The sequence below is a fragment of the Phoenix dactylifera genome, chromosome 10 (genome assembly GCF_009389715.1).
Source record: "Phoenix dactylifera cultivar Barhee BC4 chromosome 10, palm_55x_up_171113_PBpolish2nd_filt_p, whole genome shotgun sequence".
Taxonomy (NCBI): domain Eukaryota; kingdom Viridiplantae; phylum Streptophyta; class Magnoliopsida; order Arecales; family Arecaceae; genus Phoenix; species Phoenix dactylifera.
In genome coordinates this window covers 14,908,277-14,935,357 of record NC_052401.1, presented here as the reverse complement: position 1 = coordinate 14,935,357, position 27,081 = coordinate 14,908,277, and the positions used below count along the sequence as shown (strand labels likewise).

The following is a 27,081-nucleotide window of genomic DNA, read 5'->3' as shown; positions in this document are numbered from 1 at the left end:
CAAGCTTAAAGCCTCCAAAGCTTAGACAGGGGGTAAAGTTCGAAGAGCTGACCTCGACGGCTCTCAAGTCAAAGAGTGGACCTCGACGGCTCTCAGGTCAAAGAGTTGACCTCAACGGCTCTTAGGTCGAAGAGTTAATCCAAATGGCTCCTGGTTTGAGAACCCGATCTAAGGCATTTAGGCCTTATAAGAATTTACCTTGAAAAGAACTACGAGCCAACCTATAGGAGGTAGGCTCATAAGAGAGAACCTCACATGATCATGGCTCCTTGAAGCCGATCTATAGGAGGTAGGCTCCAAAGAGCCGACCTCACATGATCATGGCTCCTTGAAGCCAACCTAAAGGCGATAATTGCTCTTGTGAGCCAACCTAAAGGAGTTAGGCTCCTAAAATTCAATCTTAGACGATAACAACATCTACCATTTAACCTAAAGAAAGCAGGCTCCTAAAAGCTAACATAAAAGAGATAGGACCCAAAAATCTGACCTCTAAAACTATAGTCTTTACAGGCTGAATAGAGGAGCAAGGGTCTAGAAGCCTACCTCATATAGAGCCTTCAATAGCTCAGATCAGCTAGAGAACTGCATCCGAATGTATTCTTGACCCGACGAGGTGTCATACATCTTGCTATTATTAGCTGTCACGTGGATTGAACTATCAGCCCCCTTGATATAAAGCATCAATCCTTTTAAATTTCAAAATAGTCTACCCAAATAACCTGCCAAGTTTCAAGAATTCCACCCAAAATTTCTATAAGCAAAATAGGTAGGCTATGACCTATAGATAGGTGTGTCGAAGTGGAATATATCTAAACTAATTTAGCCGCCCTATCTACTTCCTTGGTTCGACCCAGGATAAATGGCTTAGACTAGGAAGTGAGGGGCATGTGATGTGGCTAAAATCAGATCAACCAATCGTGGGTTGACACATGGCATAGTAGGGACCAATTTCAGTTGGACTCATATTCTTGGGTTGATCTAAATAAAGAAAACCTAGAGATAGTTCTCCACTCGACTCTGTACTGTAGAGCCCAACTCCGATTGGATAGGCACTCTTCATCTAGAATTCTGGCTTTTGAGGTGTGGCACCTTTTAAGAGAACCCAAACGAGGTAATGCTACAGAAACCAACTAGCTTCAATATAGGAACATATCGAACCAGCACCATATGGCAATGTCCAATCAGTTACTCATTGTCACTTCGCATTAGCTAATCCATCAAAATAGAGGGCCCACCCCTTATTCCCAAGCTTATAAAGGACTAGGCCGATATCTGCACGGGCTAGCAATTTGTGATAAAGAATATAACATCTTTAAATAGTGGCTTGTTCTCTGGAACTTCACTTGCACCAGAAAAATGGAATTCACCAAGAATCAGCTTAAGACCATTTATGTGCAACAGAGCAATGCAAATTCGTGATGGATTGAAATCATATTTTCAACAAGCAAGCAATGGTTCCACAAAAATAGACCGTATAATCATTGGAGAAAGAGAATTGCGTCTGAAGTGGTCAAAAAATTTTGCGAGTCAAGCAAAAAAAAAAAGTCTTCATTGCATCATCGAAACAGTCTATAATTTAGAGTCTTCTGCAGTAGAACTAATAAAAGATTTCTTCATTAATCTAAAACTGAAGCCAAAGAACAAAAGCACTTGACACGAAGTGAAAGAGTAGTTGCACAGCATCTCCACATTCAACTTCAGTTTAGACAGTAGACCAAATTGGATTACTTGCATCCACCTCTCTCCCAAGACTGCATTGATATAAAAATCTATGCCCTTAGATTCTGACTGCATATACGTGGCTGGAAAAAATAATGACGGTTACTGCAGAGGTGAAGCAATTACCAGAACAAAAATATCCGTAACACAAAACCATAGAGCACAAAACAAAGCAGTTGTACGAAAAACTAGTGGCTGGTCTCAGAGGATGGAGCGTAAGAAAAACCATCCTGCAAGGCAGCAGTAGCCGGGGCAGTGGGTGCACCAGTAGGTGTGAAGCTTGCAGTTGTAGCTGATGATGGATTGGCTTGATATAAAGCAGGATTGAACAGAGGGGCAGCACCACTCGAGGTGGGGGCTGTTGCAGCACCAGAAGTTGGAGGTGGCAATGTAGGAGGCCCAGGAAGGTTGTTCATTTGCATTGGCATGGAAGTTGCACCAGGTGGGACACCAGTTGGAACATTTGGGGCAACACCATAACCTGCCAATCCCAATACAAATAGGATCATGTTTATCGACAAATATTCAGACTATGTTCACAATTGACAGATGTGTATGGCCCATAAATTATACTGGTGAAGATCATGTATGAAAAAATAAATAATAATGAAATATTTGTGAAAAAAGGTGTCTGAAGGCAGATTCAAAGAGGAAAGAAACCAGAATGCCTGCACAGTTGAAGAAAGAACATCAAAATATCCTTGAGATGCATAATCATCTATTTATTCCTCAATCATAATACAATTTTCTCGCCTGATTAAATAGGTACTCAATAAAATGTTTGGATCTCATAAAATTACTGTATCCAAAAAAGAATTTCAGCAAAAAACAAACATAACTCACCAACAGCACAAATAATGACATCATTGGAAAGTATACTAAAAGTTCCACTAAACACCAACCGTTTTTAAAATAATAGAAAGAAATGTCTGAGTTCACTAAAAGATTAGCTCCACCGCGCAACTCATGTCGAAAAGAAACTTAGATATTAAATAATAAATACCCAAATAAAGCATGCCACAATTGAAATCAAACAACTAGCCCTTCCAATTCCTACATGAAAGATCATACCCTAGCTAGACTTACCCCTAAGTCTGCAGGGAATTCAAACTTGAACTTATTTACCAGACTTGACTCCAACCCAAATCTGACCTGCCTAACCCAATGCTGGTTAGGTTCAAGTTAGGCAAGGGAGATATAATATACATCAAATATATAGTCACCATACCATATAATATAATCCATCAGGTCACCACATAATATACATCAAATATATTTTCAGATAAAAAAATGTATAAATTCTTTAATTCCATCCTTTCTATGAGAGTGAGCCTTGGTGCAATAGTAAGGTTGCTCCAATGTGACTTGAAGGTCATGGGTTCAAAATATGAAGAGAGTCTCTCTCCACATATCGGGGTAAGGTTGTGTATACTTGACCATGCCTAAACCCTATAGGAGCCGCATGCACTAGGCTGCCCTTTTCTTAATTTCTCCATTTCCATCTTCCTATCTCCTTTTCTTCCTTATCATCTCTCCCTTTTCCTACCCTCTTTCCACTCTCCTCCTAGACCATCTCCTCCAGCAAAGTCCATTCCCAAGACCAACACCCTTCACTCTTCTCAAGGATGACTCCAATGGCGAGATCCATGCTGCCAACTACAATGGTAGAGGACAGTAAGATCTGATGAACTACGCTAGACCAACCAATTCAGAGCATATAGAACCAAATTGGTTGATTATCAGCATAGTTCATTCCCTTGGTTCGAAATAGAGGGAGAGCAAGGAGAGAAAGGAAAAGGAAAAGAGAGAGAGGAAAAGAAAGGGAGGGAGAGGCCGAGAGAGAGAGGGCTTGAGGAAGGGAGGGAGAGAGAGGGAGAGGGAGAGGAGAAAGAGAGGCCGAGAGAGAGAGAGAGGGGGGGCTCGGCCTCTCCCTCTCCCTTCATCTTCCTTCCTCCCTCTCTTTTCCTCTCTCCCCTTTCCCTCTCCCCCTACCTCTCCAGCTCTCCCTTTGTATGCCCCGAAACAACAATGATACGGACTCGTACGATAATGAACCAGTCATCGGCCACTACTTCCTATGGTATCAATTCGGCAAATCTTAGAGGACAGCATCGCCATCAAGGTCACTAGGTGCTATGAATCAAAGCTTTGATGCTAGATAGGGTTGTCCTTGGCATGAAAGCTAGCACGAGGACAAGATCAAGCTTGATTAGGTTGCCCTCAGCATGGAGGCTAGTGCAAGGATAACAACAATGTCAGATCAGGTCACTGGAGGCACAAGGGCCAGCAGAGAGGCGAGATTAATACTAGATCTAGTCAGTGTCCGGCTAGCATGGGTAGGTCAGCACCAAAATGGGTTTTAGCAGCGCAATATCAATAAGCCATCTGGAATTAGGAAGATGCAGCCACAAGAAAGTAGTTACGCAGTCAGCGGGTTGGATGTGGGTTAGCATAATCCGTCCACTATAGGTTCAAGTCAAAGGGTCTGACCTACTACAAGTCAGGTCATGTTTGGCTCAAATTAATCACGCCTTGACATTGCGAATATACCCACTAAACTCGACTAGACCATTGCCACCCCTACTTGCCCCTGTTATAGGCTTTATCCTCACTTCAAAGCAAATTCAATTGCATGTTCCCACAACCCGCCCCCTACCAAAAAAAAGAAAAAAAGAAAAAGAAAAAAGAAAAAAGAGAAGGAAGAAAACTCTTATCATCATCGATACATATAAGAATCATTTAAAAGAAGCTTTATCCTTCAAATAGCATTGACCTTATCCTATTACTAAACCTTAATTGATATTTTATATTAATTATTAATAGAAAAGCAACCTGTTGAACTCCTATTGTCAAATCTGTAAATGGAATTTCACCAGGCTACAGCAATAATCTTCTCAGAGAACCAATTCCAAAAGATTGTGTAATCAGATCTCATTGTGAAGACATTGGGATACATTTCCTCCCTTATTCGAAACATGCCATGTACTAGGTTTGAAGACTTTAACTGGTTCAGCAAAGGGTAAATATTTGACGATGTAACCAACAAGGAAAAGAGTATTACCTTGACTTAGAAAGTTATAGAGGTACTTCAGTGTCCAGAGTTGTGATGATGGCTTAATAGGTTCTCATGATGAACTTAAAAGTCTTCAAGTATGCCAAAGTTGAGAAAGGATTTCTAATTAAAATAAAACAGGCAACACCAGGAGACCTATCCAATCAATGGAAAAGCTGATTCTAGTACAATTAGCCAACTTGTTTTATTTTGTGGTTTTGCCCTTAGGAAGGTGGATAAATCATTTAGTAGAATAACTTGTATTTCTTAAGCTTCTATATTTCTGTATTTTGGAGATGATTCCCACAAAAAAGTAAACATGAGATTCCATTAGATTGTAATTGTTAGTAAACCAAGAAAAATAGAATCAAATTAATTTGTTTTCACATTTCTCCCTGCAAAATCAGGCCTTCACTTAAACTAAGAAAACCCAACCAAGGTCAAAAAAAAAACAGCAGGTGTAGTCGCACCCACAATCAAGTGGGGAAGATCCTCAGCGCAGACCGAAGCAAAAAACACAAATTGAGATAATGAGAAAATTGACGTTCTATTTTATTTCTGCAGAAATAATTTTACATCATCTCTTCCTTAACTCTAAAAGTTGACCAAAACGATTCCAAGGGCCAGACAAAATACTCTTCTGACAAAAGATTTCCAAAGACTATCTCAAAATAGGTAAACTCATTTCCAGGTAGCCCCAACACAAAAGGCCATCAATATTCAAACCACAACCTTCATAACTCCAAAGGCAAGTAACAACAAAAAGAAGAAATGAAAGAAGAAAAAGGGTAAAGGAAAACGATATTCGTGAACTTTCTCCAGGATCAAGGAATCGCACATAGGGTTTGAAGGCCTCCTACATCCATTGTGGAATCACACGACAGATGAAAGAAACCGAGAACTTCTTTGTTCACTCATAATCTGCACAATTTCTAATTACATAGCTCCCCATAAAGTAAAGAAAACCCTAACTCTGACTTTGAACTCCCTGAGATACCCTCTATAATGCACCCAAATATTGTAGAAGGAAAGTACTGTGTGAATAGTACCATGACAGAAATTCGGCCCACCAAATGGCCAAATAGGATCTAGGATCATACAATCCATAGATTGTCAAGCCCCACCACCTTTTCAAACAGGTGTCACATTTGCCACTGTTTGTCATGAAAACAAAAGCATTATTCAAATGCCAATAGTTAGCTCCTGGTAACAGCTAAATAGAATTGTTTGGCTTCATCTCTCACTTATGCAGAGAATGCCACTTCTATATATATCCAACCCATGGAGCAACTTACGCACTCATTTACAAAAGTCCATTCACTCAAAGCATGTGTGGTCACTTATGCATCGCACAAGTTAACCTCACTACACCACCTTGCTATGCAACCTGATAGACTCTTGGTAGACATTGAGAATCATCCATGCAGGCAGTGAGATAAACACTAATACACAAAAAAAAGACAAGCATGGTACTCTTAAATAGGTTCATCTTGTATTTGCTTAATACTTGCTTTGATAACTTACATGGAGGATATTCTCCATTTCTGTGTACGCGTTCATCCTAACATCGGAACCAAGGACTAGATATATTGGCATTTATCCAATAGCCAATAGCATAGAAACCAAGGAATGCAATATTGTATTGGACCGCTCAATTCAGTTGGTGTTATACTATACCGACCACAAAACAGGATGGTTGCGAATTCAGTGCAGGATTTTGCTTGAACTAGCATGAACCGATCCTTACCAGGTCAAACTACCAAGAATGGCTCAGTTCCAAGCGGTTCAACTAGTTAGGTGCTTTGTACTAGTTCAGGGCCTCAAATTCCCCCCCTCTGCTTCAAGGTAAAAGAGGAGAAAGAGAGGAGAGGTTAACAAAAACTACAACATGAAAGCTTAAAAACCTTTAAAACACAATATATATATATATATATATATATATATATATATATATATATATATATATATATATATATATATATATATATATATATATATATATATATATTGGTGTATTGGTATGGTTCGTGCAGGACGATACTAGTACTATGTCGATAGGCGCAGTTTGGCACAAAGACTATGAACCATGGTAGAATCCCCTAGCTTTTATGCACTCGCATATTCACAAAACAGTTCACCGTATTTGGAAGCATTTGAGATTTACTAGGAGTCCTTCTACCATGAAGCTTAGTGTACTTAAACTTTGCATATACAACTAGGAAACTACAAAAACCTGTGGTTGTCAAACAAGCTTCCTTACATTACCATGCATGTTTGCCTTAGAATCAATATTTTACTTCAATTATCATACATTTTGGTGAAACATCATGACTTACATCCATAGATTGTCAAGCCCCACCCCTTTCACATATCTCCACATTACATGTTAAGCCATCATATGTCTTGCTTCATATAACCCCTTGTATTGAAATAGTGTGTTGATGTAGATGATTAGTGGTAATTGACCACAATGCAACTATCTGAAACAAATATTAGACTATGCTTCTTTAAATCTGAAATCCACAAAAAAGATATATATTTGGGTCTAAATCGCAAATCTTGAGGCAAAACCACCGCTGTCAAAAGAAATTTCAAGGTGGAGAAAAGAAATAGCATAAAGAAGATAATCAAAACTCTAAATAATATTACAAGAATACTAGAAAATTAGAACCCTTGAGCCCTTATTTACAATTTTTATGTCTTCTATAAGTACTAACTCGTAATAAAATGATGTAGGGTTCATCACATAAAATAAAAAATACAAAGAAAAACTTAAATAAGAAATTGTATTTGGTAGGTAAGTAGAGGCCTGCATAGGGTTGTCGCATCCTTCTCTTTTTTGTACTTTTTTCTCTTTACCTTAATCTTTGTCTCCTATTTTTTTCCTTTTTTCTACTCATATTTCTTTCCCTACTCTCTCTCTTTTCCTTCTTTCCTTTTATTTTCTATCCTAACCAAGTTGGCACATAGTAACCTGATGTCATGACTACCTATTTTCTAGCTACAGCTTCCATCCCCCACCAAGTAAGGTCATGTAGACCTTTCTTTACTAGATAATCCGTTTCATGACTGGTCACCCTCTTTGTTATGAAAGGAAAAAAGGAATGGAAATTCTAATCGAGTAAAAAACATAAGCCCAAATCAAAACATAAGTATACCGGCACTTCCACTGCACAGATCTCTTCTTCAAAATCTTTCAGTTGTAATCAATGTTTGAATCTTACATCCTTGATGATGACTGACAAACATCTTCCACATATCAGCCATCGAATGATGACCCCAACAGAGCTCATTCAATGACCATAAGGGAATTGTGTGTCCAGAGCCTACAATAAATTGATGAATCTGAAGAACTAGTAGGAAATGGATCATGGAAGTGCCCAAACTTGATCAAGATTATCAAACAAGCAAAAGTCCTTTCAAAGGCCAAGTACTCTGGACACAGTTGATAAATCAAAATGGGCTCAGTTTGGTATTGCTTCAACTGTCAATCATTGAAGGCCACAGAGTATATATCAGAACTACAGCACCTTTTTTCATGCTTCTGCACATCTTCGCCCTTGGCGATACCTGACATGATAGGTGGGGTTAACACAGGAAGACGGGGCCTCTGAGGGTTTCCTGGGAGAGACATCAGGTGTTGGTTAAAAGTTGCACCCACTTGTTGGAATGCTGCAGCCTGCCAAAGATGCTCTTTAATTCTTTGATCAATTAAACTCTGAGTTTGTTGCTCCTCAAATTGTTGATAATATGAACGCACATTTGCCTGAAATGATGCACACCTTCAGAATGACCATAGAAAGTGGGAGGAAACAATTCAAAACTAATAAGGAAGCATTAGAACCTTGTGTTTGTAGCCAGCATTGTGCTGTTTTCTGACAGATGGCTGCACCATTAGGACTATTAGTTAGAAAAATGAAATATAGAATGTCTCAACATACTAAATATAAGATGGCCAAACACTGAACTACTGTAAATATAAAGTCTCAGTTATCTGGTAAACAGAAAACTAATAGAAGCTAATGAATGATTAATGATACCAAGCTGGCTAGAATATGGAGTGATATTTTCATTTTGCTCCAAACTGAACATGGGAGAAAATACATAAGCTTGGTAATGCTTATTGAGCAGATTAGCAATGTGTATGCTCTAGAACTAGAATAAAATGCAAGCTCAAAGTTTTAGAAGCACCATCTATTCTAAAAGCAATGGAGAAAAAAGACAACTAAAACCAGATACCAACATCAAAAAGAGCATATAGCTACTGCCTTACCTTTTGAATAAACATAAATAGCTCAAGAATCCAAAAAGTGATGATTGTTGCACATAAGATGATGAAAGATAGAAATTATCGACAAAGAACAAAAATAAAATCAGGATTGCTAAATGTACATCAGCGACAATTCAAACTGCAAGGCCCCACTCATAATACAAAAATAAAACTTACTACAAGGATTCAGTGGAAATTTAATAAGAACAACTAGTTTGAATGGATGAAGAATCAATTCCTTATAAAACTGATCATTGAAGTGATAAGTATTTGTTGGCTTAACTGCATTCTTTATGGCATAACTTCTTCCCAAATTCTTCATCAACAACAATAAATTGTACCTGAAATTGATAAGGATGATGAACTTTTGACCACTCTGCGTAATGTGATTTACAAGATGAAGTATGATCCAAAAGTCGCAACCCTATGTTTAGAAGAGATAAGTTAACTTAAGTGACAAGTGTAAGTTAACTGGTATCTTCAATTATTAATATATTACAACACGGTTCTTTTTTACAGACCAAAATATTTAGAGAGGGTACTAACAGCTTTGAAGTCTCGGCAGCTGTCGTAAATAAGAAAAGTATTAAATCCAAATATATTACACATTAGGAGGACATTTATCTAGCATTAGATGGTTACTAATATGATATTATCTTATATTTAATATTTTTTAATATTTTTACAGCTGAATGGTGAATTTATTTTGGTTTGTTCGCGAGAAATCTTAAGCAACTAGCTATTCAGATCCTCTGCCAGACGCTGTGAATGCAATTGATCCACCTTCGTCCTCATCCACAGCAAGCAGAGAAATCGTCTGACATAGAAGTGTTTCAACGATCTCGTATAGATTTACTACAATCTGAGGTTGAGGTTGAGGTTGAAGTACATTCAGGAGAAGTAAAGCTAAAGTACATAGATTCGATCATAGTGTTCTCGTTGACGATAAAAATGATCCTATGATCAGATGGCTTGAGGGCCAGCAGCAGGAGCCAGAGCTTGATGAGCGAGTATCGCTTCCATGACCACCAGTTTCGTAGTCAACGAGGCTAGAATCGATGCAAGACAATGGGTAGATCGCAATATTCCACTCAATATTCCACACATCCTTCCAACCGATCAGCCACAGCTACGGGGTCACTAGGAAGCCGATCATCACATGACTCCTTGTTTGAGATATGCTTTTAGAGATATGATCAAAAGATACTTATATAGGATAACCACGCTACCTAATCGACTCGATAGGCGGACGACATCCACCCTCCCAATATAGCCAAAGAGGGGCACGAATAGTAAGTAGGCAGAGAGGGGCATGAATAGTAAGTAAGCAGAGAGGGGCATGAAGGATAAACAGACAAAGAAGGGCACAAAAAAAAAGCAGGCAGCTGCTCAGCATACCAAAAAAGAAAAAAAAACACCTACAGCCCCTTGAAGAGTATAGAGGAGCCAGTTCACTCAGATTGAAAGACCAGGAGCAGCAGCGATGATAATTCTGGTGGTCATAAATTTGTTGGCCAGGAAGAGAGTGGAGGTCATGAGACCACCATTTATGAGATAGCCACAAGGTGGTTTTGATTTACCAGTGAGTCCTAATTTACGCATCCACACAGGATAGGGCCACGGTGTACGATCTGGTAGAGCCTGTGAAAATACGATTGCATATAGAAGACGAACTCCTCGAGGTCATTTAGGAGGACACGATGCAACTACAGATGACCTCGCACGTGGAGTAAAATCCATTGATATATCAGACTCCTAATTGTATACTGGATCCTATGATCCACAGCCACAGGCAGCCTATAACCCATACGAATACGGATATAGATATAGTGCATCCGAAGCATCGTCGCTTGGTGGCTACTTACTTATGTAGCCCGAAGCATCTTACAGATCGAATTTTGCTATCGGCATATTCGAATGCGCACCTCCACAGCCGTATTATTAGCCAAAAGACACCTATCAGAGTCAGAGTTTCAGCAAGAGATTCAAAAGTACTCATAACTCATAGCACGTTCCTTATGGGATGAACATACAAGACTACAACACTGCTCAGTTAGAGGGATAGGTTGATATGCCTCCTGACTATGTTAATGATCCGAATATCTATAAGAGACATCGCCACTTGACGAAATTTTAGATATCAGTATGTATGTTGTACTTTAAATATATGTAATTGATTGCATTGTTTTATATTTTTTACATCACTAGTTGATTTTAAGATATTTCATATTGCTTTTTGTAGCATATAACATCTCACTCATCATTTTATATTTTATATTATGTTAGAATAACAAGATGCATCATTTAGGTAAAATCGAAATCATAAAAACATCAAAAAATATCAAATTATACTTAAAATTATTGAAAAAATTGAAAAAAATGATTATCAATAAACTTGAAAACTTAAAAAAAAATTAGCCCAAGCATACCGTGTGTCGATACGGTACCGACTTGCCTACTGACCGGTATAGGTTCTGGTACTGATTCGGTGGACCTTGATACGTAGCTTCTTAAGCACATCCTTGCAAGCTAGACTACGCCAGGATTCCAAGTAAACAAAAGCACCAATAACTACGAATGAACATGATTCAAATCAAAACACTACAGACCACTTAGATTTTCCTCAAGAATTGGCAACATTTTATCAAAGAAAAAAATAAAAAGCGATGCAGTATAGAATGCAGCCAGCAAGTACTACGACCAGCTAGACCATGCCAAGCATCATAGGAGCCAACGGAATCACAAGCGAAGACTACACTGAGCTAATATTTGATTCATTTCCATTAGGGACAATATCAAATTTTTGCCATATTTTTTTGTGTAATTAAATAACTCTAGCATATGTTTATTGTCGAGTCCTCCTTCGAGTATGATTTTGTAATGGATTTAATACCTGAATTAGGGTTAGAAAACCATGTCCTACAAATGTGTCTAATTTATTGTAAGGGATAGCCTTTAAGATATTAATAAAATTCTTTTCCAACATAATTGCTTTTACCAAGTAAAGTATTCTTCAATCCGGTTTTCTTCTATTTGTGTATTGATCTTTGAAGCATAATCTCATCAATCAGATCGCCACTTCAAGATTATAGAAGAGAGAAGAAAAGGTAACGTAATCGTTCTTTAATTTATCATATAGAATGCAACCAACTCGTCAAAAGAAGAACAAAAAAGAGGGAGAGATAAAAGGTGGAAAAGGCCCCAATGTTGCCACTAACAAGCCACCTCAAAAGGCAGACCAACATTTTTTTTACTATCTTGTAAACCTTCCTATAATTTCTCTTAAACTTCCATAACGGTATATAGCACAACCCAATGTTTATAATTTTCCACTACTCTGTTAGAAAAGAATCCATGCAACCCGCACATTATAGTTGAATATAGAAGATATGCAAACTAGCGATCAAATATCAACAAAACCTAAATTGAGATAGATATTAAAAAATCCAAAAGCAAGTTATCAAATAGTTGATCCTTGGCATTCTACGATCTTTGGCATTCTAAAGGCAATGTTTCAAGACAATAATGAACCGCAACACTATAAAATCTCTCCAACCAGTTACAAACCAAATACTTTGGAGGTATTATTTGCGCCTAGAGGTCATAGCAGAGAAAAGCCAAACATCGAGACTTAAACAACAGATAACAACAGCAACAGTAACTGCGAAAAAAATAAACGAAAAGAGGAGAAAAATAAAAAACTTACTGAATCGTGCGTGAGGTAAGTGTCACAATAATCACAGTAGTATCTGTGGAACAAAAGGCAAAAAAGAGGTACAACATATTAGAACTTTTTGGACGAACGATTCGAAGACTGTAGGAGTAAGAGAAGCAATCGCACTACCGAGGCATGGCGAGGGGCCCCGATCGAGTCCTTCCTTTTGCGATCAAAGGGAAAGCCCGGCAAGATATGAAGGAACCCCAGTTTTGTCGTGGGGGCTGGCGACGCCAACGCTGGAGAGGGCGACAGGATGGATGGCTGAGAGAAGAGAGGCAGAAGTGCGCGTTAAGGATTCCGGTGGCGATCGCCAGCGAGGACCACGCAGCGGACGCGCCGGAGGAAGCGGTGATGGCGAAAGGAAGGATGGTGCGCCGCCTATAGTCAGGGAACAGGGGATGTCGAGCTCTCTCTACCTGGCTGTTGTTAATCCCGGGTCGAAGTAACCTCTCTCCACGCGTATCTTCTTTTTTTTTTTTTTTTTTTTTTTTTTTTTTTTTTTTTTTTTTTTTTTTTTTTTTTTTTTTTTTTTTTTTTTTTTTTTTGCTGCAACACAAGTGACGCACTTCTAGCATCAATACATTCAAATATATATATATATATATATATATATATATATATATATATATATTTCGAAGCAGCCCAAAGAGCTTCTCCAAATAGTCAGTTACATATAAAGCCATCCAATCTTCAACTCTATTAATTTCTCCTTAGCTAGAATGCAATGTTTCTACCTACTATGGTCTGAATATCCCAGAGCAAAGAGTGGCAACCCCTCATACTGCCCCCTAAATCTAATGGATCATTGTGGTCGAGTTACCCTCTAGAAGAACTATGTTGGCCCAGGGAATATGCGTGAACTTGACACAAACCAACCCGTGCTGCACTCAGCTCTGCTCCAGACACAGAGATGTCAAAGATATGGCATCCACCAGCAACAACCATCCTAGAGTCCGAGCCTCTCTGATCATGAAGCCTGCACCACCCCTTCTGCCACCATCTAGTACGCATCCGTTAAATTTGATTTTGAGAAAACACGAGGGTGGGGGTTCCTAAGTGAAAAATACCGTTTGTGGTGCTACAAGAGCAAATGTAGAGCCTCAGATGCTCCAAGCTATCAAAGGCCTGTAAGATAGACCTGCATGGATAATCTCTGCACTTGTATGCATGCCCGCTCTACAACGAACCTAGGTTTAGGGCTGCTCTCTCCAAATATCCAGACGTTCCTTGGTGTGGCTGAAAACCTACATTGAGTATATTCTTCATCCATAGTTTGTTTTTAAAATTATTCTACATCAAGAACAATGATTTTAAGATGAATAGAAAAACAAGATCAACATTGTCATACCTCTGATTCGAAATCATGAATCGGAGGTCGTATCAACCACCACATGCTCATAGAAAACTCTATCTACAAGAGGCATCTCAACATGATATCGCAGCAAAATAACTTAAATAATAATATTCAAATTTTATTTCAAATACTAACTCAAAAATTTAAATGTCTCATAATTCGAATATTATTCTAAGGTAATACATCAGTTTAAATAAACTCTAATCTAAGACAAATCTGTGCCAAAGTCTTGCTAGTCGCTCTTCCATATTAAACCCCAGTTAGGCTAGTTCTCTAAATCTGTAAAAAAAAAGAAGTCATAAGATGAGCTAGACAACCGAGTATGCAATTATCACTTTAGCTAAATAAATCAGGCAATCAAATAGATAATAATTTACAAAAAATAAATATATATGCAGTACTAATATATGAATCAAATATTTCATTTTAGGGATTTAAAATTTTTCTATATGGATTCTAATTCTTTCAAATATTTAATTTATCTTATCAATCCTAAGCTATGACCACATATTTTCTATGATAGGGTCATAACACCGCTCATCTTCTTGCAGTGAGCTACGCATCATCTTGCAGTAATGTCTTTAAGATCACATATCTACTTATGGTATGTCCTCATCTTATAAAACCTTCAGGATAAATCATATGCAAACGTACTAGCCCCCATTGGCAGGTCCTCAACATAGCCAGGTCAAAATTCAAATAGTTTTAGGGTTTCATACTTCAGTTCTAAAAATATGCGGTGTCAAAATCAATCAATCATATCTATAATAAGATCATATATCATCATAATATTCCAAAATAACATATCCAGTAATAACATACTATGCATCAAATTCATGCATCATAAATGATACCACTCAAAAGTTATGAATATAATAATTTTATAATTGATGATAAATTTAGAAAAAAAGTGAAACATTACTTACCTTGCAAGTAAATCCAAATTACAAGTCCAATCAATTTCGAGAATCCTCCTCAGATCTTAATATTTAACAATTATATACTCATTAGAATTTTATCATGATTATTCAAAAATAAAACCCTTAATCCCCCACCTTTACAAGGCTGACCTAATGGGAATACCCGACACCCCAATCGATCCGGTCAAAATGGAATGCATCTAATCATACTCAAACTAGGATAGAGGTGGTTTAATAGAGATCAGGTGACCCAATCTACATTGTTTGAGATGGGCCAAGGTAGGGGTTGGCGTGCCACCTGCTGACCATAATCAGAGTCGTTACCAGTGTTGATCGAAAATCACGGAGAGAGATACCATACTAGATCTAACATCTCTAAAGAGAGAGTAGAGAGAGAAACAAGAGAAAGAAAAATAGAGAGAAAATAGAGAGAAAGGTAACTTCTCTCTCTAACTAAGGAGGAAGGAAAAGGGTGGCTGCGAGTGGTGCTCCGGGTTAGGGACCCACGACTAGCCAACAGACAGCAGCAGCAATCGATGGCCGGTAGCACCAAAAACCATCAAAAATAGGGGTTCCAACCCATTAAATTGTAAAATAAAGTATCTCGATGGCCAGAACTCTGGCCATGGCCGTAAGCCACCACAGAGGATCAAGAGGAAACCCTAATAATGAGCACTGACAGCGGAACCTGCTAGAAACTAAAAAAAATAGGGTCGATTTTTGAAAATAGAAGAAAATAAGGCATTGCCCTCTTCGGCCAAAATCTGGCGATCACTGACCAATATCGGATCTCCAAAGGTTTTCAAAAGAAAGTGGAGAGGAGTAGCTCAAAATTGAGAGGGTCCTTACCAGTTTTCCAGTAGTGATTTGTCGCAGCAAAGGTGCGGAGGCGATCAACATTAGGAGACAAAAAACAAAGAGAACACCGGCGGTGAGCTCAAATCCAATTAAATCTCTAGTGGGGGTGAGAGAAGAGTCAAGGAGGGCCTCTAAATAGGCTTGGGGCGACTAGAATCTGACCTTGTCCAATGATTTTGAGGGAGGAAGAAGACTCTGATCGGAAGTCTCTTTCCTTCAGGCATGTGCATGGCACGTGTCGAAATTCTCTCTCTCTCTCTCTCTCTCTCTCTCTTTTTTGATTGAAGCCAAAAATGGCTAGGTCGGTCAAGTGGACCAGGCCTAGTTACTGGGTCTTACATTCTTCTCCCTAAAAAAAAATCATCCATAAAATTTTCATACCCATAGTTTTGAAGAGCTGAGGGTATTTCTGCTTCATTACATCTTCTAACTCTCAGGTAGCTTCTCTTTCTGAATGACGACTCTATTGCACCTTGTCATAAGCAATAACATAGCATCTCGAAACTTGATCTTTCTAGTCCACTATCTGTATAGGATGCTCCTCATATAATAGATCTTCTCTATCGTGTAAAGGCTCAAGCTCCACAACATGACTTGGATCTGATACATATTTCTTCAACATGGAGACTTGGAAAATATTGTGTACCCCAGCAAGTGAAGGCTGTAAGGAAAACCTATAAGCTACCTCTCCAATTCTTTCCAAAATCTCAAATAGCCCAATAAATTTGGGATTCAACTTGTCTCGAATACCAAATCTCGAAATTTCTTTTGTAGGAGATATTTTAAGAAATATGTGATCACCAACCTAAAACTCTAGTTCTCGTCTACTATTATCTGCATAACTTTTCTGTCTACTTTATGCAGTTTAAAGTCATTCTTTAATTAGTTGAATTTTCTCAATTGTCTGCTATACAAGTTCAGGGCTAACAATCTTCGCTCACTAATATCAAGCAGTCTCACAATCTCTTTAATGTACAATTTGGCTAACCTTTCCAAATTAAACCCAACTCTAATAGGTAAAAAGTGTGCTAATTTTGTTAATTTACCCATGATGACCCAAACTGCATCATTAGTGCCTAGAGTCTTTGGTAGTCTAGTCACAAAATCAATGGTAATTTATTTCCACTTCCATAATGAAATATCAAAAAGCTGGAGCAGTCCTATTAGTCTCTGATGTTTGACTTTGACCTGTTGACATATTAAACATTGTGACACAAATTGAGAAATTTTCATTTTTATGTTGTTCCACCAATATAATTCCTTTAAATCCCTATACAACTTAGTGCCTCTTGGATGTACTGTATATCCAAACTGATGAGCCTCTTTAAGAATTTCCTGCTTAGTTTCTATATCCATAGGTATACAAATTCTATTCTGAAATGTCAAAGATCCATCCTCATGTATTCTAAATTCAGATTGATTCCTGGATTCAACTGATTCTTGAATCTTTAATACTTGCTGGTAACCCTGGGCAACTTTGATCTTTTCTATTAGTGTTGGTTGAACTTGCATATGAGCCAATCGAATCCCTGACTCATGTAATCGGATCTCTAAATCAAGCCTCCTCTTATCTTCCAAAATATGTTGTTGATTAGTAATAAAGGTGGTCACATTTTCTATTAATTTTCTACTCAAGGCATCTGCAACAACATTAGCTTTCTTAGGATAATAAATAATCGTTAGATCATAATCCTTTAATAATTCCAGCCATTTTCTTTGTCTCATATCCACCATACAACCCATAGAAACAATGAAAAATATAATTATTCCTCTTGAAATATCCAATCATAATGACATGAGACTTGTGTTTATTTTTTGAATATTATGAAGGGATAATCCTTAACTTTTTCCCTATATCCACCTCATCCTTTGATGGTTGATTCCATTCAAATCCTTGTCCCCTTCTACTCCATACAAACCACCCTTCAAGGGCCAATCCTAACCGAATCGAACTCCCACTCAAGTGGCAAGGAATGGTACCATCAAAATATGCCCTTTTGGACACTGTTGAGTTTGTCCAATAATCTTTATGGAACTAGTGTACATTTAATCTTTTGGTACGAAACATGGTGGGAGGTGGTTTATTAGGAGGCTAGAATACAAACTTTATCCTCATGATTCTGAAGACGATTGTGAGCTGAAGAAGTGTCAGGAGATTTTGTGGGAGAAGATGCATTTACCAATGCAATTTTAATGTTTCTATGTGATTAATTGAAGTAGATTTAGTTGCACTCAGCAACACCATAATAGCCTAAGATGGGCTAGATATAATCTGACCATATCCATTTCTGTATTTGGTTCATATCACATTTGGATACTAATTTCTGCACTTAGCCAAATCCAAATGCATAATTATATATATATATCAACCATATCTGGTTCGGATGGGTTATGGATACAAATTTCCGTACTTGGTTGGATTTGGATGTATAGCTATATATTTTGCCAAATATGAATCTGGATCATAGAGTTTTGTAGGATCTTGAAAATGATAAGGAACGAGCATGACCTATGCTTTCACATTCATATCCATATCCATTCCACTTCTAACCTACTTACCAATTCCTTGCAAGGCCAGGCAAGCAAAGTCATCTAAGATACTGGCATAAAGCCTACTATGCCTTATATATATTGTTGACCCTTATTTAATAATATAAGCTTTGAGGTTAAATGGTTACTTAAGACTATATTTGGTATCATTTCTACTTTTTATTTTAAAAAGTTTGGAAACAGAAAATTTGTTTTCATTTCTTTTCAAATTTCGTACAATAGAAAATATGTTTGGTTTCTGCTCACTTTTTTTTTCTAATAACAAAAGTGAAAGCCTATGGCGGAAGTCGCAAGCATGGAACTGAGCAAGTATCGTGAGGGTGGTGCGTGGAGAAGGGGGCAACCGAAGACAACACGATGGGATCCACTCAAATGGGAGAATGCTTAATCGAACAGACAAATTTAGGAATGGACGAATACCACTGCTCCCAAGAGAACAAAGGAATGGAAGGATGATGATGGAAGGTGGATGTTCAAAATGAATAAATGAACGCCGAGAATGAAAGAACGAATAGATGATGGCAAAAGAGGCATGACGAGAGCGAACTAATGGATGGATGGGAGAGGTGGTGGGACTGAGGAGGATGGCGGCGAGGCAGCAGAGGAAGTCATTGGAGAGACATGCCATGATTGGGAGGAGAAGCAGGGTGACAAAAGTCTCAAGGAGACGAAGGGCAATGCCAAAATTGGAAGGTTGGGTGGAAGGGATGATAGAGAAATGAAAACACACTTTTAAAAAAAGCAGAAGAGCAAATTTTTCACTTACACTTTTGCTAGAATAATAAAAGTTATTTAAAAAAATAAAAAATAAAAATAAGGTAACCAAACATATTTTCGGCATTGAATTCTGTGTTTCTATTTTTTTTAAAAAATACCAAACATGGTACATTATTGATTGACTTATTTAATTATTTATTTATTCTAGCTCAATTTAACGGTAGACCAAGATGCCAGGTATCCCTCTCCCGCGTTCGTTGTAGCCTCATCCCGGAGGACAAAGGACAGCTTGGACTAGTCAGAGCCGATGACTGCCTTCAATGAAAATATACTATTATTTGTGAACCCAAAATCTAATGACTGGTTCAAAGCCAACTTGGACTAGAATTTTGAGAAATAATTGTTATTCTATTTTAGATTTTCTTTTATAGACTCGCATCATATTAATGGATTATAGAAGCATATATTGGGTAGCAAGTATGAAACTCCTGGTGTGTGTAGACAGATAATGAAATTATAAACATCACTTATGCAATAGAAAATAAGTAAATTCCAGGATAAAAGAATGACATTGTAAGCATAACACATTCAATAATTAAAAGGCAATTTTGGTTTTGACATGTTAGTTAGAAAAAGATTAACATTCGTAGAAAAGATAAATTGTTCAACCGATAACTTAATGTTTATTGTAGTAAAAATTGCTAATCAATTGTATTTGATCCCCTATTTGATTTTGATGAGCCCAAAATACTTGAGTATATTCCTTATTGTACTAATATTCTTAAGTGAGTGTTTCAGGAGAAATTACATAAAAACTTAAGAAGAATTAATTAAAAAAAGGTTCAACGGAATTAAGATAAGTTGAACACTTAAATGAACCTAAGTTGCCATTGAACAGTCCACGAGACGTCTCCCACTATGGACAAGATGTCCTGGCACTTAGAAAATAAACTGGCACATCCTCGAGTCGACTCATAACTGAGACGAGTCAGCTCCAACTGTAGAATAGAAAACTGTATTGAACATGCCAGCACGCGAGATGTCTCCAGCTGAGCACGAATCATCTCGCAAAGTAAAAAACAGAATAATTCTTCTCCGAGCAGAACGCGAGTGTGGAGATCAAGCGTTACCATTACACCAAAAGCAATTGCTGATAGTAAAGGCGTAACTTTATTTCCTTAAATCGCACCAAGAGGCAGCGTCTCAAGTTGACTCCGACCAAGGCCTCGCCCACCTGAACTCTGACCTGGTCTTGCCACGTGACAGTTAGAGACTCCCTCGAAGTATGACCCCATGCCTACTCACCAGGCCATCCATGCTGGCAGGTGGCAGGACTGACTCGGCCAACCCGGCCTCTGCCAATGTTGACTCGGCCTCTCAGGCCTACGCCAACAACCCCCCCAGTGCGATGTCTAGGTTCGCGCTGACATACCCTTTCGCCACTAGCCTTGCCTTAAAGGTCTCTACCTTTCTATCCGAACCTATCTTTCTTTTGTAGATCCATTTACATCCAATAGGTACAATACCTTCTGGTGGATCCACTAAAATCCAGACTTGGTTGGAATGCATGGAGTCTATCTCTAACTTCATATCTTCCAGCCATTTCTCGGAATCGATATCTGATATCGCCTCGTTGTAGGTATTGGGATCCTGTACGTGTTCCCTATCTCCCATGAAGAACATTTTCTCGGTATCCTCTATAAGCATACCTAAGTATCTATCAGGAGGATGGAAGACCCTGTTAGGAACCCGCCCATGCCGCAGAAAATTTGAATATTTCAGATGCAGCGGAAGAGGCATGCGCGGGATCAACCGTTCATAGCATGAACGTTGTTTAAAACCGTTCGTAGATAGATAAGGATTAAAAACTTTTAAAAACATTAGAAGATCAGATCTTTACCTTGTGCGGGTAGATGATCACCGCAAACTGATGATCATGGTTTTGGATGAAGGTTCGCTTGAAACCGTTCAAGTGCCCGGCCTCTACGGGTATCCACACGAAGCAGGAACCGATCCAAGCTCTCTATCTCCCCGGGGTGCTAGCTCCCTTGCAGAGATAATTTTTGATGGCTGATGTCCTCCCTCTTAATCAACCCTTGATTGTGCTTGGGAGGAGGAAGAAGAAGGATGAAGAATAGTAAAGGAACAAAACCCCTGCAGCCTTCTTTCTTTTCCTTGCGTTGGAAGGAGGAAGGGAGGATGAAGAAGCCACCTTTCTTTTTCTTCCTTTGCTTGCGGCTGAACCAAGGAAAAGGGAGGAGAGGGGGCCACAAATTGGAGAGGGAGAGGGCTTCAATGATGCCCTAGGTCAGCCCCCACGCCTCCTCTTAAATAGCATGTGGAGCTCCTTGATAAACTTCCAAGAGGGGCGCCGGCCCCTCTTCTTTGCCGCACCAAGCAAGGAAAAGGAGGAGGGGCGTGTGCCCCTCCTTCATGGTTAACCTAATCCTCCTTTAAGGAGGATTAGGAAGGTCACTCATGGTTAGGTCCTAATCTAATTAGGCTTGGACCAAGGGTGAACCAATTTGGGTTTAATCTAGGTAAGTTCTAATCCAATTAGAACTTAATGAACCATGACTCAATTGAACCCTTCAATCCTAATCCAATTAAGAGTCTTGTTGATTCATTAGATTAATAATTAATTAGGACTTAAGAAATTCTAATCCAATTAGGACTTATTTAATTTTGGTCCTAATCCAATTAGGACTCTAATTTGAATCCGAAGTCCTAATCCGATTAGGACTCTAGGAATCCTACTCCAAGTAGGAATCCAAATTTAATTCAAAACTCCTAATCCAATTAGTATTGTAGGAATCCTACTCCAAGTAGGAATCCTAGTCCTACTTCAAATAGGATTCCCAGTCTAAGTAGGAATCCCAGTCCAAGTAGGAATCCTAGTCCTAATCCAATTAGGACTCTAGGAATCCTACTCCAAGTAGGACTCTTGTTTTAAGTCCAATTAATTAATTTTCTTTATTCCTTCTTCAACTTATTATCAATTGAATTGATTACTTATGATTCCTAATCACGATTCAACCATCGGATTGGTCAATGCCTCTAGTGTGTGTGACCCCATAGGTTCTATTCTGACTCGTAGTGAGATATATTGCGATCTCTATCACAATATCATTGAAGACTCCTTTCAATGGGTTGGAACGATTCCAACTCTACTCATCAGGGTTTATCGATCATCGAGATAATCTCTGTGAGTCTCACCATCCACCAGTGACACCTAGCAGCATGTAGTGGCTACCCAGCAGAATAGAATGATGAACCTCTAGGTGCAGTTATCATGTGATACAGTCCTACTATCGTGGATTCCTACAGAACGGAGGTCATGGATAACTCGTCAAACCCCATCGCCTGTCATATGTCAAGATTTATTCGACTTAAGTTCGAGAGCGGAGAACTCTTTCTCCACTATGCAATCTGCCCCGGCCGAGGTCTTACGAACTCAGTCTTATAAATCACATAGGATCTCTCCTTATCTATCAAGGTCGATAGATTCCTTATAGGTGCATACCCTACTCCTACAGTGAACCTACTGCAACCAATCTACACTGCATGGACCCATATGGCTAGAGACCATGTATATATACAGTCAAACTACAATAACCTCACTGTGAGTAGCCGAAGCATCGCATGTCAAAGGACCAGTCACACTACTGCAACATCAAGCAAGTCACTGACGAGTGGATAGACATCCAAGTGACTTCTTATCTTAGTCACGCTCAGTACCTTTGTTCTCTAACAAGCACATGTACTATTACTTCAGTGTCTCCACACCGTGGACTCGAGTCTCGTCCATCCATAGGGAAAGTAATGTGTGCACTGATTTCATCGGATCGATCACCGTCCTCGTGATGATCCATCGATCAGGAGCGTTTAGAAATTAATCACTAATGATACATGGCTCAAATTCTTAACTCTTGAGAATATGCATCATCATCTTATTAATTCCTTGGACGATTCATAGACACAATAACAATATGAATGAAAAAGATGCCTATTATTTATTCAATAATAAATAATCAAGTACAAAATTATGTCCCTAGAATTAACAATGTGTCAGCCAGATTGGCTTCTAGGGCATACATCTAACAGACCCTACTACATCTACGAGGTGGAGGAGGTACTACGTGTACTGGCTCTATATGAATAGGTTCTATAGGATCCATATGAAGATGATAGTGGTATTTTGATGATTAACACAATCATTGAGGGAATATCTAATTAAATACTACAAGTTAACATGATACATCATTACTGAGTTCGTCACTCTCGGTACAATAGAAGAATGAGATCAAGATGTATTTCAATGATTAATAATGAGATAAAATTTGCGATAGAAAAGGGATAGTGAATTCTAAATTCTAATTCGACAAAGTTTTAAGTTAAACGTACTCTTAAGGGGACAATAGTAATTTTTATTGTTAAGAGTATGTAGCACTACCATGGCATACATTCAAAATTGCTTGAAGTATATTTCATTGATTGTATGGATGAATCTAGCCTTAAGTTGCAGCAAAGTGTGGAATGAGTCGACCCCAAGATTGGTGGAGTCGACCCCGGCACATCATGGAACCATCAGGCACACTTCTGCAAAAAATGGCACGGATGAACAGTAGTTGAGTCGACCCCATCTTCAAGCCTCAAGAAAATAAGTCTCTGGAATTTACTGAGAGGGCCGACCCCACCCTTACTTGAGTCGACCCCAGATTGAGTCGACCCTAGGAATGCTTGAGTCGACCCCAATGGAGTCGATCCCAACTGAACATGAGTCGACCCCAAGGCTGTGTCGTTCAAAACTATGTCTCTGGAATCTCTGAGAGGGTCGACCTCAATGGAACTTGAGTCGACCCCACTGTACCTTGAGTCGACCCCAAAAAGTATTGAGGTGACTTCAGTGAAAAACGACTGAAATATAAGATTCTGTGTTTTCTGAGAGGGTCGACCCCAAAATAGAACTTGAGTCGACCCCACTGTACCTTAAGTCGACCCCAAAAAGTGTTGAGTCGACCCCAGTGAAAAACGACTGAAATATAAGGTTCTGTGTTTCCTGAGAGGATCGACCCCAAGGTAGCAAGAGTCGACCCCAGTGAAAGTTGGGCCGACCCCAGTGAAAGTTGAGTCGACCCCAAGTCTGATGAACAGTGGTTTGGATCGACCCCAGGAAAGTTTGGGTCGACCCCAGCACGGACAGAAGCATAACGGCTAGTTCTGCAGAAGTACTTTTTATCCTCCCAACAGTAATTAACGGCTAGTTTTTGAAATCTAACTAATGGAAGAAGTCCAATGGATGAGGAAAACTATTTAAAGTAACACTATTCATCAGAGAAAACATCCTTTTGAAAAATATCAAAGCTTACATAAGAAAGACAAGAGCCCTAATTTTCTTCATCCAAGTGCTTCACTCAAAGAGTCAAAAGAAAGTGGTAGAGCAGATTCTAAGGAACATTAAGAGCTCCATCAGCCCTTGAAGAGTGAAACAATCTTGACAAAGAAGAGAGAAGTCTCATCAAGCGATAACTATATTCTAAATTCTTCTTTGTAGCTTATAATTGTTATATTTGCTCCTCTAGGAGTTTCAACTTTCTTCTTCTTTTTAATCACCTTGTAAAGGTTTGTTGGTGAGCCCGTAAAACCAACGGTGAAGGTTTGTTGGTGAGCCCGTAAAATCAACGGTGTAGGTTTGTTGGTGAACCCGTAAAACCAATTGTGAAGGTTCGTTGGTGAGCCCGTAAAACCAACATAGGTTCTTGGTAATCCCGGAAAACCAAAGTGTAAAGGTTTTTGGATTGTGAGCCCGGAAAACAATCCAACCATCCACGGGATTATAGTGAATTTCCAAGGAGTTGCCTGGGGAGTGGACGTAGGTGCTTAGGAAAGCACCGAACCACTATACTTCTTGTGTGTTTGCATTGTGTACTGCTTTAACTTCACTCACTCATCAATTGACTCAATTAAGATAGTAAAAATCTAAAAAACCAATTCACCCCCCCTCTTGGCTTGTCACCTTGGGCAACACCATAACTCGTTGCTTTTCAGAGACTCTCTCTTCAAGCTCAATTTTTCTCCCACTGCCTCTATCAAGGATAAACTATTTTTCCAAGAAGATGGCATGTCGGCTTACAAACACATTGCGATCCTCTGAGACGTAAAAATTGTATCCTAATGACTCTTTAGGATATCCTATAAAACAAGCACTTATGGTCCTAGGCTCTAACTTGCCCGCCTGTAGTCGCTTGACATGGGCCAGACATCCCCAAATCTTGAGATGACCAAGACTCGGCTTTTTACCATGTCATATCTTATATGGTGTGGTAGGAACGGATTTAGAGAAAACTCTATTCAATAAATAAATTGCGGAAAGTAAAGCATCTCCCTAAAGAAACATAGGTAGATCAGTGAAACTCATCATGGATTAGACCATATCCAATAGTGTCCGATTTCTCCTCTCTGACACCCGTTGAGTTGAGGTGTACCCGGAGGAGTCTATTGTGAGACTATGCCATTCTCCTTGAGATAGTCCTAGAATTTTCCACTAAGGTATTCTCCTCCTCGATCTGATCGAAGAGCCTTAAGGATTTTTCCAGTTTGTTTTTCTACTTTATTTCTGAACTCTTTGAACTTTTCAAAAGATTCAGATTTATGTCTCATAAGATACACATATCCATATCGTAAAAAATTATTGGTAAAGGTAATTAAGTACGAATAACGACCCCAGACAAGCACAACGAATGGGCCACACACATCAGTGTGTACCAGGATAAGTATTTCAGTGGTCCTCTCCCCATGTCCTACAAAGGGTAATCTAGCCATTTTTTCTTGAAGACAGGATTCACAAACTGGATATGTAGTGTGCTATCGCAGGCAACCAAAAATAAAACCTATACTCCTAAAATTATATATGTAGTAGTGTGAGTAAGGATCGTTCCCACGGAGAGTATCTAGCCTTGTTTTATGCTACTTGAACAAGGATTTGGGGGGGGGGGGGTTGAGTATAACAAAAATAATAAAACAACTAAAGAACAATTCAGATTTAAGTATTGAAATCAATTAGAAGAACAAATCTTGGTCTAAGTCAACGTCTACCATCGAAATTTTACAACTGATCATTGATGCAGATATATATCAATTCGCACTTTGAATATTCACCGTTGGAACTATGTTCCTCTCTTCTTAGTCGTAGTTAATTAAAAACAAGCGAACTAATTAACCATAACTACTAAACAACCTAAGACAAGCGCTAAAGGTTTAATCTAGTAGCAGCTTTAAGAATTAGAGAGATCAATGAAGCTAGACAACACAAACACAAGCGGTTGCATTTAATTTAGTCGGGCGTTCTTCCTAAGATCTGAAAATTTCTGACGCAGCAAATCATTAAATCTTAGTTGCTTCACAGATTATAGGGATCAAACAATTACGGATCTGATATCTAACCTAGCAGTGGATTGCAATGAATAATAAACTAGTAGGCCTCCTAGCAATTAAACAAAACAATCATGAAAATAGGCACAGAAGAACATCCGATACTCAAGCATAAATTGAACAATAAAAACAATTCAGATCTCACAGTTTTATGGATTCCGAGGCTTTTGTTTTCTTAGACCAATAAAAGCTTTAGCCATGCAGAGCCATGGATGCAAAATTCTAAAGAGAAAAGAGAAAGAGGAGTCCTTCAAGAGAAAAGAGAAAGAGGAGTCCGTGCAGCCTCCTTTCTTTCACCTTTATCCCTTCCTAAAAAATCTCCTAACAAATATTCAAATCTGACTAATTAAAAAAATAAAATAAAGTCCTAATATAACTGAAAAAGTGGTGTTTCCAGCTGGGATTTTCATGCATCAAATATGGAGACTTCTGAAAATTGACCGAGTCAAATCCACGTACTGCAAGCTAAGGACTTGCATCAACTTCAAGACC

General features: G+C 38.7%; 2 protein-coding genes across 2 annotated transcripts; both read right to left on the bottom strand.

Annotated features, from left to right (window-relative positions):
- Positions 1 to 1,907: 1,907 nt before the first annotated feature.
- LOC120112093 (U1 small nuclear ribonucleoprotein C-2-like) lies at positions 1,908 to 3,311 on the bottom strand. Its single transcript, XM_039130660.1, has 2 exons — positions 3,266 to 3,311; positions 1,908 to 2,200 (listed from the first exon to the last, which is right to left on the bottom strand). Exons 1-2 carry the CDS (start codon positions 3,309 to 3,311, stop codon positions 1,908 to 1,910), a joined length of 339 nt encoding a protein of 112 aa, XP_038986588.1.
- A 4,642-nt stretch (positions 3,312 to 7,953) lies between these two features.
- Positions 7,954 to 13,210, bottom strand: LOC103697321 (U1 small nuclear ribonucleoprotein C-like). Its single transcript, XM_008779162.3, has 4 exons — positions 12,886 to 13,210; positions 12,748 to 12,790; positions 8,616 to 8,657; positions 7,954 to 8,537 (listed from the first exon to the last, which is right to left on the bottom strand). Exons 1-4 carry the CDS (start codon positions 12,891 to 12,893, stop codon positions 8,259 to 8,261), a joined length of 372 nt encoding a protein of 123 aa, XP_008777384.2. The 5' UTR covers positions 12,894 to 13,210; the 3' UTR covers positions 7,954 to 8,258.
- Between the last annotated feature and the right edge of the window lie 13,871 nt (positions 13,211 to 27,081).